The 20,303-nt window shown below is 40.3% G+C and overlaps 1 protein-coding gene across 1 annotated transcript in view; it reads right to left on the reverse strand.

Moving 5' to 3' along the window:
* Positions 1–20,303, reverse strand: part of BNC2 (basonuclin 2) — a 449,350-nt gene that overhangs the window by 254,388 nt on the left and 174,659 nt on the right. The window contains exon 4 of the mRNA XM_010355023.2: positions 11,501–11,584. Coding sequence (XP_010353325.1) covers positions 11,501–11,584 — 84 coding nt within the window. The remainder of the gene's footprint in view (positions 1–11,500; positions 11,585–20,303) is intronic.

A 20,303-nucleotide genomic window follows, 5' to 3' on the forward strand; every position in this document is an offset into this window, starting at 1 on the left:
ACACAGTACCATATCCAGAAAGGCACTTAAAGATGGTTTATATAACATTGATTTCAAGGGGAGTTGGTCTGTGTATATGCTCCTTGAAGCTCTCCACTGGCACTCGATGAACATTAAAGATTTACACTTTTATGTTCTTGGGCAATTCCATTATTCAGTTGTCTATAATGGCAGTTTTGAAACAGATTATTAGATGGGAATATTTCTGACACTTAAAAGTTTAAGAATCAGCATTTGAACAACACCTAAATTCTAAACTACCTGACACTAGAAAAGCAGAAGGGAAAAAATAAAAGCAAGACCACAATATTCCATTTCTTAGCATCAAGTTAGCACGTTTCACACACGGTGCAGGAAGATCTGCTATTTTCATAGGGAAACCTGCCAAGACATGTAGCCTCCTCGCATGTTTCTTCACCTTTTCCCCACCTTTACTGAGGTCTAACTCATATTTACATCCTTTATTTATGTCCCCTTGGATTATACAAAACAAGGACTAAAGAGTTAATTTTTTTTTTTTTTTTTTTTTTTTTTTTTTTTTTTTTTTTAAGTCTCACTGTGTGACGCAGGCTGGAGTTCAGTGGTGTGGTACTGTGATATCAACTCACCACCACCTTTGCCTCTGGTCTCCAGTGATCCTCCCGCCTCAGCCTTCAGAATAGCTGCGACTACAAGCACATGTCACCACACCCAGCTAATTTTTGTATTTTTATTTTTAGTAGAACCAGCCTTTTGCCATGTTGTCCACGCTGCTCTTGAACTCCCGGGCTCAAGTGATCTGCCCACCTCGCCACCTTCCAAAATGCGGGGATTAAAGGCATGAGCCACTATGCCTGGCCTAATTTTCGATGAAAAGAAAAAATTTAGAATACTGCTATATAATATAATACTTGTTAAACTCTAAAGGAATAAAACCTAGTAAATAGTATCTTAAAGAATGACACATTAGCAATGAAGAGTGTGTTACTAACTACGTGATTTTGGTTAAGTCTTAAAAGTTCTCTGCCTCAGTTTCCAAATCTGTAAAGGTAGTAGGTTACATAACTGAAGTAATTTCCAGCTTTGGCCGGGCTGTAATCCCAGCACTTAGGGAAGCAGAGACAGGTCGATCACTTGAGGTCAGGAGTTTGAGACCAGTCCGGTCAACGTAGTGAATCTCAGTTACCCGTGTGAAATTTTGTATTTTAAAATACAAAAATTAGCTGGGTGTGGTAGCACGCACCTGTAATCCCAGCTACTCAGGAGGCTGAGGCAGGAGAATCACTTGAACCCGGGATGCAGAGGTTGCAGCGAGCCATGATTGCGCCACTGCGCTCCAGCCTGGGCGACAAAGTGAAACTCTGCCTCAATCAATCAATTCCAGCTTTTAATTTCAAAAACATATGAAAAAATACTGACCCTAAAGAACTGAAAACACAAATTGAGCTTCCATTATCTACTCAAACAAAAGAATTTTTCTTTTTCTTTTGTGTACATGTAGGGGGGAATGTGTGCTCTTAAATTATTATGACTAACTCCCAACAAAATATTTGAACAGAATATCACTAGCTATTCTTATAAACATATAAAAGTATGGATATATACATATATATATGACATGTGTCTATGTACATACCAAATCCATGCATAGGCACACACCCAAACACAAATGCATAATTCTATTTAAGCCAAGAATTAAAATATTTTGTTCTTCTCGATTTTTTCCTTCTTCTATGAAGCTGCTATGGCTTAGGAAAGTACGTAAACATAAGTATCTTATTTAATATTTCTTACATTAATACTGGCAGTTGCCAACATGAACAGCTTCTGTTAAGTCGGTTGTCCAAAATCTCTCACAGAAATATTGGTATTGAGAAAGAATGCAGAAATGTAGTTAGGTTCTCAGGCCATTCAACCAAAGTCTACTTAATCCACAATGTATGTGAAATACAGAACCTGAGACACAGGAATTCATAAATTTAATGCTGCCTAACTAGATGCTAAGTTAACAGCAGCAGCAGAATAAAGAAAGTCTCGAAAATATGTAGGGGCATCCAGTTCACACCACACCGAAGTTAAGAACAAGGGGAGAGAAAAAAAAAACAAGTTCATGAAACTGTTTTTTTCCCTGTAAATATTTACTAACACACTCCTGAAAGAAAGCACAAGTCACTGTTGAATATATTATCATTTTCTTATTTGTTTGAGAAACAAATGTATTACAGAATGCGAATTAAGAAAGATAGAAAGAAAAACACAGTTATCTTGTTAAAAAATGTTCTTGTGTTCACTTTAGATTCCTTATTCTAGGGAAAAATTATAAAAATGTTTTTAGGTGAAAAATATTTAATTTTTCAAGATATGTGAAAATTTCAGAAAAAAATTCTAATTTTTATCTGCTTGGCCACCAGAAGCTAGTAAAAGTAATTTACACAGTAACAACAATGCATTCACTACTAGCCGAAAGCTAATACACAGGCACAATCTCCTTCAGTCTGTCCAACAGTGCCAAGAGATAGGCTGAAGAACTCATCTTTCCTTTTTTTTTTTTTTTTTTGAGACGGAGTCTTGCTCTGTCGCCCAGGCTGGAGTGCAGTGGCCGGATCTCAGCTCACTGCAAGCTCCGCCTCCCGGGTTCACGCCATTCTCCTGCCTCAGCCTCCGGAGTAGCTGGGACTACAGGTGCCCGCCACCTCGCCCGGCTAGGTTTTTGTATTTTTTAGTAGAGACGGGGTTTCACCGTGTTAGCCAGGATGGTCTCGATCTCCTGACCTCGTGATCCACCCGTCTCGGCCTCCCAAAGTGCTGGGATTACAGGCTTGAGCCACCGCGCCCAGCCAAGAACTCATCTTTCTATACTATCCATCAATTAAAATAAAATTTAAAGATAAAAACACACATGGCCAGGCACGGTGGCTCACATCTACAATCCCAGCACTTTGGGTGGCTGAGGCTGGCGGATTACTTGAGATCAAGAGTTCGAGACCAGCCCCGCCAACATTGTGAAACCCCGTCTCTACTAAAAATACAAAAATTAACTGGGCATGGTGGTGCATGCCCATAGTCCCAGCTACTCGGGAGGCTGAGGCAGGAGAATTGCTTGAACCTGGGAAGTAGAGGTTGCAGTGAGCCAAGATCGTGCTACTGCACTCCAGCCTGGGTGACAAAGCTAGACTTTGTCTCAAACACAGACACAGACACAGACACACACACACACACAGACACACACACACACACACACACACACACACACACACACACACACACAAAGAGTAGCAACATCCTGACTACTGGTCATTCTATTCAACTTCAAACATGTCTAAAGTTAGAGGAAACACAAGTGTTTCAACCAGAATGTCTTCCTCCTGTGTCCAGAGTAAGAAGGGAGAGGGTAACCCAGAGCCACAAACTTCTAGCTGACTTTCACCAACAACAATTTCATTCAGGTCCAGGGAAGAGGATAACTCAATGAGTATTCTGCATTCCTTTTTTTTTTTTTTTTTTTTTTTTTTTTTTGAGACGGAGTCTCGCTCTGTGGCCCGGACTGGAGTGCAGTGGCTGGATCTCAGCTCACTGCAAGCTCCGCCTCCCAGGTTTACGCCATTCTCCTGCCTCAGCCTCCCAAGTAGCTGGGACTACAGGCGCCCGCCACCTCGCCCGGCTAGTTTTTGTATTTTTAGTAGAGACGGGGTTTCACCGTGTCAGCCAGGATGGTCTCGATCTCCTGACCTCGTGATCCACCCGTCTCGGCCTCCCAAAGTGCTGGGATTACAGGCTTGAGCCACCGCGCCCGGCCCATTCTGCATTCCTTTTAAAAAGCTTAATCAAGATTCAACTGCTTTCTTTTAAAAAATTCACCAATGATCACACAACTTTACGCAAAAATGTAACCTAAATTTTATAATTTTACAAACTAAGTAATTGTAGATATCAATCTTTGAACTAGCAGCAGGAAAACCAACATTATAAATGAAAATGGAATTGCAGTTCACTTTCTGTGAGGGTAGAGGATGAGAATCAATTGTAACAAAAATAAGAAGATGCAAAATAAAAGTGAGAATAATGGAAAGGAAAAGAGAAAATGGAGAGACAGGAGGAAGAAAAAAGGCAGCAAGTGACAGTGAAAAAGGCAGGCAATAAGGTAAAGGAGGGATGAAGGGGCAAAGGGAGAGAGATAAAATATTTTTAGCAAAACAACACTTGTCCAAAGCTTGCCCAAGTTCCAGACCATCACTTGTATCTGTTTTCTTTCTTTTCCTTTTTTTTTTTTTTTTTTTTTCTATTTTTGAGACAGAGTGTTGCTCTGTCGCCCAGGCTGGAGTGCAGTGGTGCAATCTCGGCTTACGGCAGCCTCCACCTCCCAATTCTCGTGCCTTAGTCTCCCAAGTAGATGGGATTACAGGCACGTGCCACCATGCCCAGCTAATTTTCCGTATTTTTTTTAATTAGAGACAGGGTTTCACCATGTTGCCAAGGGTGGTCTCGAGCTCCTGAGCTCAGGCAATCTGCCCACCTCCCAAAGTGCTGGGATTACAGGCGTGAGCCACTGCACCTGGCCATGTATCTGTTTTCTGACAGAGGGATTACCTCTCCAGTAATTTTTAAAAAATTCTTTCTTTACCTAAACAGTAACGGTCTCTCTTTTTTTTTTTTTTTTTTCAAATTTCCATGATTATTTTTATATAAAAGTTCAAGTTTGAAAGCTTCACTTGTGTGTAAAGGAATGGCTTTTATTTTACAAATATACTTTGGAACCTACACACCATTGCTCCGTTTAGTGCACAAAACCTCAGAGTTGTCCTGACATTCCAAACCCGACAGTCTTTCCTTTGTAAAGGACTTGGGGATGTCTCCTTCCATAGTGCCTGAAAATTACAATCGAAATCAGTGTTCACTGATTGTGCAAAGCCTTATAAATATGTTCCCTTGCTTGAGGAGTAATCTTCTATCGCCCAAGATGGTTGTTTTTAATAGCAAGAAAACAACATGGATGTGCCCAAAGTGTCAGAAGCTCTCAAAGGAACATTCATAGTTGGTCATCAGAGAGAAATTGTCCTCCAAGCTGCACTATGTATGCAGAGCAAGGGCACCTAATATTGCAAGCACAGCCAGACTCTATAGAAAGGTACACTGTGCCTCAATTCAGCCTGGCAAAGCACCTCCCACCCACCCCACTGCACCTTTACCTGGTGGCTTGCTTCCTTCCACCCATCCACCTACACATCCTCTCTACATACCCATAAACCACTGGTCCTTACTATATTCAATACCGTAGGAATGTTTTATATAAAAATTCATTAAATAATATACCGCTTTTGATATACTGATCCTACAAACTGTAACTCTGAAATGGTTCAACACGATGTCATCACTATACAGCAACTTGTTTCATTTAGAGTATCTGTTTCACTTCTACTCATGAGCTAATATAATTCAATTTTTTTTAACTGCACATAGGCTGCTAGACACATGTGCATGGCAAATGGAATCTGAACTTAGCTTAACAGCCTCATTTATTCCTGATGGTTTAAATTATTTCATCACAATTAATGACACCCCCTCAGCTTCCTGTGCAGCGCTGCCAGATGTTCAGAGACCACAAAGCCACTCTCTTCTTTGACGGCTGGTGACAAGTCGCCCTCTGAAGGACATTCCCTAGGTGCGTGGGCCGGATGACACCTCCATTGCTTAGCACCTCTCTGTCTCCCAGAGTAACCATGGAGAGGAAAAGGCAGGAAGGCATGAGAAACCAGCAAATGCATTAGCGAGGGCAAATTATGTGAAGTGATCTAAACTCGGAGGAACTTGGCTCCTGCCAGAGGAGTTCCTAACCTTGTTGTTTTATGAAAGGGCTCTTTGCCTCCACCTTCCACCACTGGCATCCACTGAGTGCCTACCATGGCGTCAGTCCTCAGGGAAAGTCAGAACAATAATCATATAAACTTTTCCACAGGGATCTGTTTGGTTCTTAGTAATTTTGTTTTGTATAGGGGGAGTGTTTTTTAAACTTAACCCCTCCGTCATGATCTTCATCTTGTTTTTAAGGGTAAACAGTTTGAAATCGCTGTCCTCGTGTTAAGCTGTGATTATCTTCTATCCTACTCAGTAAAAACTACCAACTTGTGGTAAATGGTTTTCCGCCATTTACTTCGGTTTAGGAGGATTTAATCTTTTCAGGGGCTTTTGTTGTTGTTCTTGTTAGGCTTGTCATTATTGTTTTGTTAATTTTTTAAAGAAAATATTGAAAAACAGACTTCACACTTTTTCTATGTTGATTCTGATGTGGGTATAATCATTTACCTCCTTTAATAAGAAAAAATTTTTTCTCAGTGCAGGAATTCAGAAATAATAATTATATTCCTCATTCAAATTTCATATAAAAATATAAAGTCACATAATCACAGGCAGCTAAGAAGGTAGCAGAAATAGTAAACACACTAATACTTTCACAATAAGAATCCAATTCCACAAGTCTAATTTAGAAAACATTTCCATAAACTAGAGAACATGTGGCAGACATTTTATGGATTATTTTTTAAATGTTTAAAAAAAAAAAAAGTTGATCTTATTCAGGGAATAAGGGGCCTTTCCATTTGCCAAAAAGTGTAATAGGAAAACAGGCCACCTGTGTCAGCCCACCCTATAGTATGAACATGAGCTATAAGGGCATTTTGGAAAATATTTTCAAACTGAGATGAGAAAAAAAAAATCAGTATCAATACAGATTCCAAGCAGATGCAAAAGGCTTCTGTGCATGTTAGTGATTATGTGTGTGGCCTACACAGGCTAACTTCACATTCCTCCAAAACTCAGTGTACTTTCTCTTCTTAAGCTACTTGTGATTAAAACTAGAGCCTCATCCATATGAATTTTGACAATGGACACAAACACAGAATAAACCAATCAAACCCAACAAGTTGAATTTTCTCCCTCTTAGGTGGCTTTTTCAATTCTAAATGACTACTGAATTTTACCAAACACTCCATACTTAATATTTTGACAGCTGTTGATTAAAATTACTTTACTGGGAAGTCCTATGAAACAGTCTAGTTTTTATCAGAATTGAGGCACTCAAAGGGAAGCTGAGATGGTGGCATACTTGCAGCAAGCAGACAATAGGAAACTCTTAGCACTCCCAGAGTTACGTCAAATTTTCCATGGACTGAAACTAAAATGAAATACTTCAATTACTGAGAGGTAGATAAGTAAAATAAACAATTAATTTCATACGGTGAAGTCAGGAGAGAGTCATATGGACCTCATTCTGTTGTCTCCAAACATTTTATCGGAGGGGAAAAAGGAGCTGAATAAACTTTAAACTCTCATGTAGGGATGTATTGCTTGTGTGTCCCTGGCAGATGTGGAAAGGAGATGAAATGGGCAAGGGAGAATCAAATATCCCATCGCTGCAGGTTTGCTGAGGGAAAGAGCACTGCAAAGATCTCACATCTGGCAATCATTTGTCAATAGCTGGAAAGAGAACTGCAGGAAACTTTCTGGCTCTTGGAGAAGATGAAAAGACAAAAACCATGTGTCACACACACACAAACACACACACACACTCACTCTGCAATGGTACAATGACTACTATACTTATTCCCTACCCCTCCCTTCCCCCACTAAATTTAATGATCTTCAGATATACTCTACTTCATGGTCAAAAACATGCAGTCACTTGACTTGTTAAAGCTGCAGTGTATGTACATTTTTCAAATAAACCCCAGGGCTGATGTTAGAAAATCAAAATCAGTCAAGCATAGACCGCCTGGTACTTTGGGCAGGAATCCTTGTGGTTTAGTCAATAAACAGAATCTGAATGAAAGACACCACAGTAACTAGACAGTAACGTTTTGAACAGATCTTAACCTGAAAGAGGGGGTTGGGGGACCAGTGCACTGGTGACCAAGGATATAAGGCTACTGGTCCACTTCGACGGCTCTACCTGTAACACGACTTTGTTTGGCACAAGGTCATCTATTTGGAACAGAAAAAAAAAAAGAGAGAGTGAACTTATATTTGGGGGGATGTTGTGGGTGTATCTGTGAAGGAAACAACCTTTTTAAAAAAAATAAGTTATACCTATTTAATAAGGTGGTAAGGGGAACTTCAGATTTTGTTTAGTTCATACTGGTGTTAAAAAATATAGAAAATTTGCTGGCTTCATTGTGAGTTCATAAACATGACCAGCTTTGCCCCAGTAGGTTTATCATGTAATAAAAAGTTTTCAAGACACCCTATACAAAAGTAATTAACTTCTCCAACATCATAGGAATTTAAATCTGTTCATAGTGATCGACAGACTTCAATGAGCAGCTTTTGGTTCCCCCTTATGCTGCATTTAACTAGCAGCAGCAGCCGAGCTCATCCCCGTGATTCCAGAAGTGAATGCTGCAGGTTGTTTAATAACCTGGCAAATTCACAGTAGCTTGTCAAATTATTACAGGAACAGTGTCATCACTAAACAAGCCTGATCACGGTTAATTACAATGCAGACCAGAGAGCAGCCACAATTGTTCATTAATTACAGGAAGCACCTCATTTAAATTTTATGGAAATTTACACTTGCACCCCAGTATGTCTGGAAAAAAAGTGATCCTTCACGCATTCACAGAAGAAAGGAGTCTGTGGTTTATAAAACATCACAGTAAATTGTGTCTAATCTAGTACTGAAATATTGGTTCATTATTTACTCTAATTTTCTAAGCACTTCAGCATTGAAAAATACCGAGTCAAACCTCACATCTTGAATTCCCAACCAAGGAAAGAACTGTGCTGAGCTAAATGTAACAACTTAATACATGAGGCACAACTGAACTAACAGGGTAACTTTTCTCTGATAAAAGTAAAATATCACCAATTAAGTAGATTCTAAATTAGAATAACCATTTCTTAGAAGATGATTGCATAAGAGTATAATTCTTTGCTACTATTCATCAGTTAACCTCCCAAACTGGAGAATCCACTTCAAAAGCCACTGGGGAAAATAAACAAAGTTAGAGAATCAAAATCTTGATTTCCAGTTATTTTTCTGAATCAAGCAATATTAACACAAAACACAGCAGATGCCCTTGCAAAAGTCAAGTCAGGCACAGACTTGAAGGATGACAGTCATTCAAAACCAAAGATACATTCATAACAGAGTAGGGGATCTTGGGATTATGGAAAAATAAAGCTGCTAAGAAATCTGAAATTTTAGGAATAAAAGGCAAAGGTTTAAAAGGAAGAGGGCAAAGAGCAGAAAGGGGCTCCACCAGTCATGAGAACATATGTCAGCTACAATATAAAAGTAAACCAGATTTGAGGGCTGTATGTCTAAACAAAAATCCTTTCTAAGAAAGAATATAAACAAACCGCTGCTCCTAAATTGAGGTGTATGGGAGGTTATTCTCACAATCAAGAGGCCAAGCAGCAAATCCTCTAGTGATGATAATGCCTAGCCCTGGGGGAACGCCTATGACACAAGCACGAGGAGGAGATGACTGGCAAGTCCTATAGTGAGTTCCCTAGAGTATATAGCTGTGCTGAACAGTAAGAAATGGTTCATTCTCTAGGAAAAAATTTAAAAACGACTAGGACACATGCCATGGCAAAAATGAAAACAGTCTAAGCTGAAAAATACTCCTGAAATAGATAGCTGGTGAAAAGTATATTAAGCATCAAGTTTATTATGACGGACATAATATGGATATGTACTAGGTATTTCTAAAATGTGCAAAAGCCATATTTAGGAAGGCAGAGGAAAAAGAAGAGAGGAATAAATGCTTCAAGTGGGTCCCAGCTACTTGACCAACTCTCCATAGTTGATCATCTTTTAACAGATTCAGTATTTCCACACAGTCCACCAAAATGATGTTCCGCAATGAGGAATCCAATAATACCACTTTCTTTACTTTGTCCAGGAACTTGGTCTTTTTTGCAAGGTCCTTGCTGAACTATCAAGCCCACAATCTGGTTTATCTACAACCAGAATGTTACTTTAACTTGTAAATATAACATTTTCTACATTTTCTCCCGTAGTGTGTCAATGTACTCAATAGGTTTTTTTTTCCAGTTTTATCTCACACACTCACATCTGCAAAACCCATTTTTCTTTTCACTGTAACTCAAGGTTTAAAAACAGATTTCCAACAATCACCCATGACAGACCATTCCAGGTGATGTGTTTGAAGAACATCACTCGTCCTACCCAAAAAAGGTCAAGGATCAGACTACTCTCCACAAAAAGTCTTCCATCACTCTGCATTTGCGTGTCACACACAAGCTGTTAGCTTTCTAGAACTAGGAAATACATGATCGTGTCTCATATGTGTCCCACCTGCTTTTCTGTTTGTCACAGCCATACACCACCCAGACAGGACCAGTTTGGGGCACAGCAGAGCTCAGGTGGTCTTCCCTAGGCCAAGAGCAGGTGTGCTAGAGATGGCATACCCTTCGGTACCATAAAAACTGAAACCTCCTCCAACCACCACTTCCACCCTCATTCTCACTGTGTAGAAGTCCATTTTTTAAACAGTTCTCTTTTCTCATTTGTGGTTCTAAATCAGTAAAAATGTTTTAAACCTGAGCTCACTATGCTCATTTTATAAGCCTGAAAATTTAGAAAATGAGGCCAAATGGAGGTTCTAAAAAAAAGTATGGGTTTCCTCATGCTAGGGAATGCTATCCATGTTGAAACTTCAGCCTGCATCTTTGCATTGGCACACACATTCCTTAAATATTATAAAGTACATGGAAATGGAGGCATGCCTTTAACCAAAATGTCATATTTACATTTTTAATCTGCAATACACCAAACCACTTCTAATGTCTCAAGACCACACAAAATGAACTGAATTTCAATTCAACAGTTTCACCAAAAAAAAGTACTTTGCTAATATACTCCTATTACACCACAAGACACTTCTTCCAACCCATGAAGAAGATATTTATCATTAAGTTCTACTTTTCTGATAAGCACCCAGTTGAATGGCTGCTGTTCTCCTGAGCTAGGAGACCATATTGTAGGAAGCATGACTTACTCACATATATCCCCAAGTGCCTAGCACAGTCCTTAGCACATGATAATGAAAGTCTTAGAAGGTGAAAGCTAATATTTACTGGGTACCTATTATGTGCCAGGTCCTGTACTAACTGCTGAATATATGTTAGGTCCTTTAAATTCTCATAATCACATTGTATGGTACATCTCCATCTTACAGATGAGAAAACTAAGGCTCACTTAAATTAAGTGACTTGCCAAAGGTCTCACAGCAACTTGTGTCAACTCTAGGTAGTCAACCTTCAGAGACCATGTACTTACTACAGTGTGTATATATTTCTTGACTGAACAAACAAATGATCTACAGTTACAGACAACTCGTCCTGAAAAGGACCTTTGGCTGCGCATACACTACAGTAGTCCCTCTTCACACCTGTCTCAATGGTTGTCTTTTCCTGATGGCACTGACATACCCAAGTGGCTTTCCAGGACCACAGTTTCTGTCACACCACCCCCAGCTGAGAAAACAGTTAAGACTCCAACCTGGACTTCCAGCCTGTGGTCTGGCTCCTCCAGGTTTGGGCAGAAGTCTGCCCCCAGCACTCTGCCAGTACATGCCAATGGAACCTGAGGGAATACAGCCACATTAGATGCTGTGTATGGAGGCTGCTGAGAACTGCACAGTCACACTTGACCCAGGCTGAGAGAGGAAATCCCAACTACGGGTCTACAACAGGTCATCGTGGCTTGACATGTATCTGACACTTAGTATGTCAAATATATAGTGAACACCATATAACAAAGTTTATTAACTACCAGAAGGTAAATTCCAAGAAGAAAAAAGCAACATAAATTTTGTTCCTCCTTGTAATCACAGCATGCAGCACACAGTAGGCACCTAATAAATATCCACAGACAGGAGGAAGGGGAAAGAAGAAAGGAAATGCAGGAACGGGAAAAGACCAAAATAGATCATTTGTTTCACATTGGTAACAAAAATTCTTTCTTTTCCTCTTTCCTTTAGTTTTCTTATGTAGGAATTAAAACAATATATTCTACAATGCTTAAGTTCCTTTACATTCTTAAAATATTTATTCAAATTTATTTTTCTTTCTTTCTTTTTTTTTTTTTTTTTTTTGAGACGGAGTCTCGCTCTATCGCCCAGGCTGGAGTGCAGTGGCCGGATCTCAGCTCACTGCAAGCTCCACCTCCCGGGTTCCCACCATTCTCCTGCCTCAGCCTCCTGAGTAGCTGGGACTACAGGCGCCCGCCACCTCGCCCGGCTAGATTTTTATATTTTTTTTTAGTAGAGACGGGGTTTCACCATGTTAGCCAGGATGGTCTCGATCTCCTGACCTCGTGATCCGCCCGTCTCGGCCTCCCAAAGTGCTGGGATTACAGGCGTGAGCCACCGCGCCCGGCCTAAAACAATATATTCTATAATGCTTAAGTTCCTTTACATTCTTAAAATATTTATTCAAATTTATTTTTCCTGTTCCTGGTGTAGGCTAGCACAGGCAGACTTCTATTTATCAATATTTATTATTAACAGTCATTTAAACATGTTATCTTTAAGTTTAAAAACCTTGTTTTATATATCTGTCCTAATAATAAAAAAAAAGGTTAAAACTTCATGAACATTTCTCTATATCTAAAATTCTACACTGAAAGCCACTAAGATCCCTTTTTCAAAACTAAGTTATTATAATTAGTCAATATCATCCCTAAATACTGCCTACTGTCCCTTGCTTATTTCATTTCAGATTTTTTAAGATTAAACAAGGTTTTAGATTCGACCTAAACATGTTTTCTGCTTTTTAAAAATTTCTAACTCTTCGTCATTATTTCCAGACTTATACTACCCTCACTAATCATATAACTGTCTATATGTCCCTAAACTCAATACATCAACCAAGCATCATCTCACCTTTGTCTTCTTTCCCTATCAGAGCACTCCTCTGTTTTGTTTTCTTTGACTTTTTTAAAACTCCAATTAAAATCATCTGTGCTAATCAATTTGCGTTGTTCAGACATCAGTTTTCAGCCATGCATGTTAGCTTAGAAGGTTCTTCCCTCTTTCTTTTCATCCAAATATCAGTACACTCATTCAAACTTAAACAATGTTCAGTATACCCCACCTTGCAAGTTCACTAGTGAATATCACTGGAAAAAAAAAAAAAAAAAAAACCCACACTCAGTCAACGCTTCAAACATTTTTAGGTCCAGTTCTCTCATTCTTTCCAAGTCTTTTATTCTTTACTAGGCTCATAAGGTAAAATGGACAGAGTGTCATCTGTCTTTGAAGTTTATAACCACTCTTTACCCAAGAGTTTCACACGTGGAGGCCAATGTGCCAGTCACTATGTGGGGCATCTTACATGTAGATTAACCCTCATTTTCCTCTCAACACTCTTACGGAGTATGAGTATCTCCAGTCTACAAACGAAAAAACTGAGGCTTTGAGTAGGTAAATAACTAGCTCAGAGTCACATGTTACTGAGTTGCAAAGCCTGGATTCAAACTTAAGAAATGAGAAAGCAAAGAAAGGTTCAGAATACATTTCAAGGAAGTTAATTAAAAAAAAAAATGTAATAACTACATTTAGTGACATCCATTCTAGAGGTATTTGTTGATGTTTCATATGAAAAATTACAAAGAAGACAACAAAGGAAAAAGGTGCTAACAGAAATCAAGACCTACTACTTGCTCCTTGGTCTAGGACAACACAAGCAACAAAAAAGAGAATTTATCCTCTTAACTGAGGAATGAGAAAGAAATGGGGCAGCAAGAAGTACGGGGACACTGTGCATCTGTGTTGGGTCACACATAGAAATAATGCTGATTCTACCCCTCAGGTGACATATGGAGGGCCACTAATGAGTTCTGCAACAGTAATTCTCCCCAGGGAGCAACAGAAGGGAAAAGAAAAAAAATTAACCTTACAATATTCCAAATCAAAATGAATCCCCCAAAACCTTCTTATAAAACCTCAATCAATGCGACTTAACAAAGGCAGATTCAGTAAGCCATATACTGCAAATTAAGTGTAAACCTCATCCGATCTCACATACACAAAACAAATTCCTACTTACCTTAAGATGATTTGACTACGTCACAAACACTAAGTTTCTAGTTCTTTTTATCTTCACAGTCACAGAATGTACTTTATAAACATTCTCAAGAGGGAAGGAGAAAGTTAAACAACTAAAATTACATGCAATTACAACTTGAGACACTTAGAAATACACAGTTTCTAAGAGAAAACATAAAGTTCTGTGAGTAAGTTGGGGGGAAACGGTGGCAAACTACCAGTATGTTTCAACAATCATAATCACAAAAAAGAACTAGTAGGGAAGTGAGTACATTTTCAAACTCAGAGTGCTAGGATTTCCGAGCAGAAAAATATATCCACAAGAATCTTTGAAGTGGACTCCCATATTCTGAAAAATGAGGAACTAGAGATTCAAATCAAAATTGGTTCACGAGGCCAGGCGCGGTGGCTCAAGCCTGTAATCCCAGCACTTTGGGAGGCCGAGGAGGGCGGATCACGAGGTCAGGAGATCGAGACCATCCTGGCTAACACGGTGAAACCCCGTCTCTACTAAAAAGTACAAAAAAACTAGACGGGCGAGGTGGCGGGCGCCTGTAGTCCCAGCTACTCGGGAGGCTGAGGCAGGAGAATGGCGTGAACCCGGGAGGCGGAGCTTACAGTGAGCTGAGATCCGGCCACTGCACTCCAGCTTGGGCGACAGAGTGAGACTCCGTCTCAAAAAAAAAAAAAAAAAAAAAAAAATTGGTTCACGAAGTTCACTGAAGGGTTCGTGGTCTAAAAATATACCACACTCTCCCCCATCCACCACAATCAGCATCATCAGTTAGAGAAATGCTTCAGAATGGAGAGGCAAACCATATCTCTTTCTGAATTCAAAACATACTAAGGAAGATACAAAAGAGATAAAAGTTGATAACCTAATTAGTTGTAATTTAGTACATCTCATTCCACCTTTTGATTTAGAAGCCTCAGAAGTTAGCCAGCTATAAGCAATCAAAAAATGACTGAAGAAAAATCAGGTATCAATTGTCTAACTCCTTATTATCACTCTATTGTAAATTAGGATAATAAAATATGGGGTGTGTCTAACCATTATTTAATTTTAAACTGATTTGGGGAATTCCATTTTATCCACTTTTCCTCTGTACTAGCATCTAGTGCCTGTTTTAATGACATACTATATAGTACAAAGTTCTACAAAGATTTTCCAAAATGCTCACAGTGATTAAGATTACAGGTACTTAACTTTTATTCTTTTTGTGTGATTGTATATGTTGCTTTTAAAGTAATAAAATCATTTAACTTAAAAACAAAAACAAGGGTGAACTGTTCAGCTAATATTTCTAAACATTATGCCACAGGTTTAATTATGGAATAACTGTCTACAACTGATGTAAATTTCATTATCTTAGTGCTGTAACAGGAAGTCAGAGGCCTTAAAAGGGACACTCTGAAATCCCCAGGGCAAGAGGAGGCTGAGTACGTATGTATCTACTCTCCTGTACATACATACCTCAAAGGAATCATGGTGTGTGAGAGAGCTATTTATAACTTACTTTGTGTATAATCAGCAGAAACAAAAGATATGACAACAAGTATAAAGGTCTGTCTCTCTCCCCTCAGGAGAATTCAACAAGGGAGGGCTAGTGGGCATTCACTTCAGTGTCAAAAGGGCTTCCAGAAAACACATTTTCTGTGGGGCAGAGAGGAAATATGGCAGGCTTCCTACACACACACACCACACGCACACACATACACGCGTTCTTTGTTTACTGAGATCACACACAAAAAAATCCTGTTAGGGACCAGACTCCTGAAAAGAAGCCATAAAAAGCTTCAGGTTGTAAATGGGAGCTACTGTTGAAAATATCTGAAGATGAATGGCCATGAAAAATGGGTGGTAGGAACGGGACAAAGGGAAAAAGAAAAAGGCACAGAAATGGTAACTTGAGAAAAGAATCATGTTACAAAGAAAAGGGTTCATGGTCAGGGACGCCTCCTGCAGAGCCCGGGTCCACTTGAAATTTCCATTTTACTTTTAAATATTAAACATGCAGGTAGGCATCTGCCGGATAGACACTATGAAAGTCACAGCCTAAATAAACAAACTAACTTCCATGTGAGCTCCCGTCTCCTCAGTCAAGCTGGCCCCAAGCCCAGATCAGTTCTGAAGTGTATGTGTTTTGGTGGCTTCAGTCTGGCAGTGTTGAAGGGACAAAGACCTTGGAAAAGAATGACATACAACCTAAGTCTAAAAAAAAAAAAAAAAGAGGGAGAGAGATAAACAGAAATAAAGCCCCATCAGAGGGCTCCTGAGCGACATGGCTAGGTACAAGCACTGCCAGATTCCAAGCCAAAGGGAGGACCCAACAGCACTCCAGCCTAATTTCAGGGGTTATACAATGCCAAGCGGCAAGAGGAAAAATCACTCCGATAACACAAAGAGTTCAGGAAGACCATTGAGTGAAGTAGATTTGACAATAAGCTCACCAGGAGTGCCTGTGAGAAAGAGCAGAAAAAGAAATAAACAAATTACTCAACACTGTAAAGATGAAGATGCACGCTAAACATACACGCCAAATAAATGAATACAAAAGCAGAAACACAGGAAGGTGAGCTACGTGGCAGGGTATGCAATTAAATTCTATCTTCATTATTCAGCCTACAATTTAACTAGAAGACAAAATTCTGGGCCTAAACTTTCTCTACCACAGGACCCCAGGCTAAGACTCAGAAGGACCAAGAATATAGAACCTAAGGCCGAAGAAGGAACCCATTGCTCCCCGAACAGAAAGCAACTAGTAAATCAAAACAGCGTCGAGCTGGATGTGGTGGATCACACCTGTAATCCTGGCACTTAGGGAGGCCACGGCAGGAGACTAGGAGTTCTAGACCAGCCTGGGCAACACAGGGAGAAAAGTAAGAATAAAAGAAAAATTAGCTGGGTGTGGTAACATGCACACCCTCCTAATCCTAGGAGGATTACTTAAGACCAAGAGTACAAAATTAAAAGGAGCTATGAGTGTGCCACGGCACTCCAGCCTGGGTGACAGAGAAACCCTGTCTCAAATACATACATATATACATACATATATACATAGTAACAACACAGCATTTATCCAGCCTGGGTGACAGAGTGAAACCCTGTCTTAAATAAATAAATAAATACAACACAGTATTTATCCATTTTCAAATATGGAATGACCAGAAATACATTCATTGTTATACAGTCCTCAGATGAGACAGAGTTGTATCAATAGGAACACGATAAGGATGGGAGATATTTTATAGGAGAGGAACTAGATAGGACAGGTGCCAGTGCCTGAAAGAGACACAGATTTCCTCTGGAGTCATCTCAGAGCAATGAACTATAGGATCAGCATAAGATAAAAGAAAACAGAAAAGATTCAATCAGTATGTGATTCTGTTATGCAATAGCTTGAGAGACACAGAAGATGACGGAGGTTGGGGGATGCCGGGGTGGGGGGTGGGGCAGGTACGACGTCCTCAGAGGCTCCAGGAGCTATTTCACTAAGCTTCACTCTTGCTCTTCCTCAGAAACTGATGCTCAGGGGGAGCTGCCAAAGAACAGTGTCCTGGGCTCTGTGATAGGAGCAACCTCTGCAGGTACAATTACAGGAGATTTTCACAGTCACAAACAACAACAAAAACACCTTGTTTTTATACTGTGAAATATGGGATAAAAGGTAAAAATCTCTCTTCCTTGGTGACACCCTGAGGAGCCTAATGGACCATGAATAATGCTAAAATTACATAGAATCTTTCTTCCAGAGTGCTCAAAGGACTTTACACATAATATTTATTAATTCCCATATCAGACAAGTAAGGAAGAGGAGAAATTTCCATTGTACTCTTTTTATTTCTAAATGAGAAAACTGAGACCTATCACTATGGTCTCCCTCTACATTTGATAAAAATGGACAGAAGGGAAATTAAGACAAAGTTCTCTCAATGACTTCGCTAGTGCTTTACTTGAAAAACATCCTACTATTGCACAGATTTCACGTACTTCCTGCAATTCTTGTTTTACCTGGGTTTTAGCATTGGAGAAAATGAGAATGAAGTCACTTGTACCAGATCCATGGATGGGTCCTTTTTTTTTTTTTTTTTTTTTTGAAACAGAGTCTCGTTCTGTCACCCAGGCTGGAGCACAGGGGCGCGATCTTGGCTCATTGCAAGCTATGCCCCCTGGGTTCAAGCGATTCTTCTGCCTCAGCCTCCCGAGTAGCTGGTGGTACTACAAGCACCCACCACCACGCCCAGCTAATTTTTTGTACTTTTAGTAGAGATAGGGCTTCACCGCGTTAGCCAGGATGGTCTCAATCTCCTGACCTCGTGATCTGCCTGCCTCGGCCTCCCACAGTGCTGGGATTACAGGCGTGGGCCACCGTGCCCAGCCTTTTTTTTTTTCTGAAGATGGAGTCTCACTGTGTCACCCAGGCTGGAGTGCAGTGGCATGATCTCGGTTCGCTGCAACCTCTGCCTCCTGGGTTCAAGTGATTCTCCTGCCTCAGCCTCCCGAGTAGCTGGGATTACAGGTGCCCGCCACTACACCCAGCTAATTTTTGTACTTTTAGTAGAGATGGGGTTTCTCCATGTTGGCCAGGTTGGTCTCGAACTCCTGACCTAAAGTGATCTACCCACCTTGGCCTCCCAAAGTGCTGGGATTACAGGCGTGAGCCACCGTACCCGGCGGGTTCTTATATTCAAGAAAAAAAGGTACAGAACTCTATTATTTTATATATTGGTTTCCAATCATTCTTGTAATACATTATTTTGGAAACAGAACACCCCAGGTTGTTGTTTATGGGCAAATATATTGTCAACTCTGACAATTGACAATAAATGCAATTTCAAGTATGCCACACCCAGGTTAACTTATTTTCTATCCTCAACGCTCAACTCCTGCTATCTCAAAGACAGGAAATACTGAAAGAGTTCTAGATTTGCAATTAGACCTCTGTTTAAATCTCTACTGCAATATCTTGTAAACTTGCTCACTTATCTCAGAGCCTTGTTTCCTGCATCTGTAAAATGAGGATACTTACATTTATTGTGCAGGGTTGGCAAGGTTGAATGAAATGACACATGTAAAGCACCTAAGTATTCAGTAGGTACACAGTATATCTGTAAATGCTACTTTGCCCCCAGCCCACAAAAGCATCACCACGGCATACCAATCCAATGAGGGCTGAGAACTTTGAGACCATCGTGGAAGCCATATGGGGGAAAGGAAAGCAAGTCACAAGGGTCAAAGGAATATTATAAGCAACAGGGGAAACTAAAAATAGAGTGACTTGGTCTCACTTAGGGGCCAAAGGCCAACTCAACCACCTTTCAGAAGGCTTCCTAGAGTGATGCTGTGTTTAGAATGACTGAAAAGATCGCTCTCGGCTCAGAGGGACTTACTGTTAAAGACTTCACTGGGTGCTGGGCGTGGTGGCTCATGCCTATAATTCCAGCACTTTGGGGGGCCGAGGCGGGTGGATTACCTGAGGTCAGGAGTTCGAGACCAGCCTGTCCGACATGGAGAAACCCCATCTCTACTAAAAATACAAAAATTAGCCGGGCATGGTGGCAGGCGCCTGTAATCCCAGCTACCTTGGGAGACTGAGGCAGAAGAATCGCTTGAACCTGTGAGGCAGAGGTTGCAGTGAGCCGAGACCACACCACTGCACTCCAGCCTGGGCAACCCAGTAAGACTTAGTCTCAAAAAAACAAACAAACAAAAAAAGACTTCACTGGAGGATGAGGGAGTGAGAGTGGCAAGAAGCTGTACATCTGCCCCTCCTGCAACCAACCCTTTCACAATTAAAATATAAGGTAATTTTCTGAGTTCTCTTATGCTAGCAGCTTGGCCTATAAATAATTAAAAAGTAAAGAGTTTCCAGAGAACATGCATGAATAAAATCTGAAGAACCCAACCCTCTGGGGGTGGGCAGCAAACTGACAGACAAAACCAATAGTCCCAGTCAGTGCCCAAGGCATGCTTCTTGGCCAAAGATTACTGTGATCATCATCTGAGAGCATGTCTGAAACTCATTTGCATGCCCCACCTGAGACCCACTGTGACAGAAACTGGAGGTGGAGTCCCTCACCTGTGTTTACAAGCCCTCCATGTGATGCTGACGAGCATTAAAGTTTGAGGCTCACTAGCCCATGTAAACTAGAAAACCAAAAAGGAACCATAAGGCAAAAGCTCTATAGATGATAACTTAGTTTTAGAAAAGATGTAACTTAAAACAATGGAGAGAAAGAAGAAGGAGCATACAC

This window comes from Rhinopithecus roxellana, chromosome 16 (assembly GCF_007565055.1).
Source record: "Rhinopithecus roxellana isolate Shanxi Qingling chromosome 16, ASM756505v1, whole genome shotgun sequence".
NCBI classification, from domain to species: domain Eukaryota; kingdom Metazoa; phylum Chordata; class Mammalia; order Primates; family Cercopithecidae; genus Rhinopithecus; species Rhinopithecus roxellana.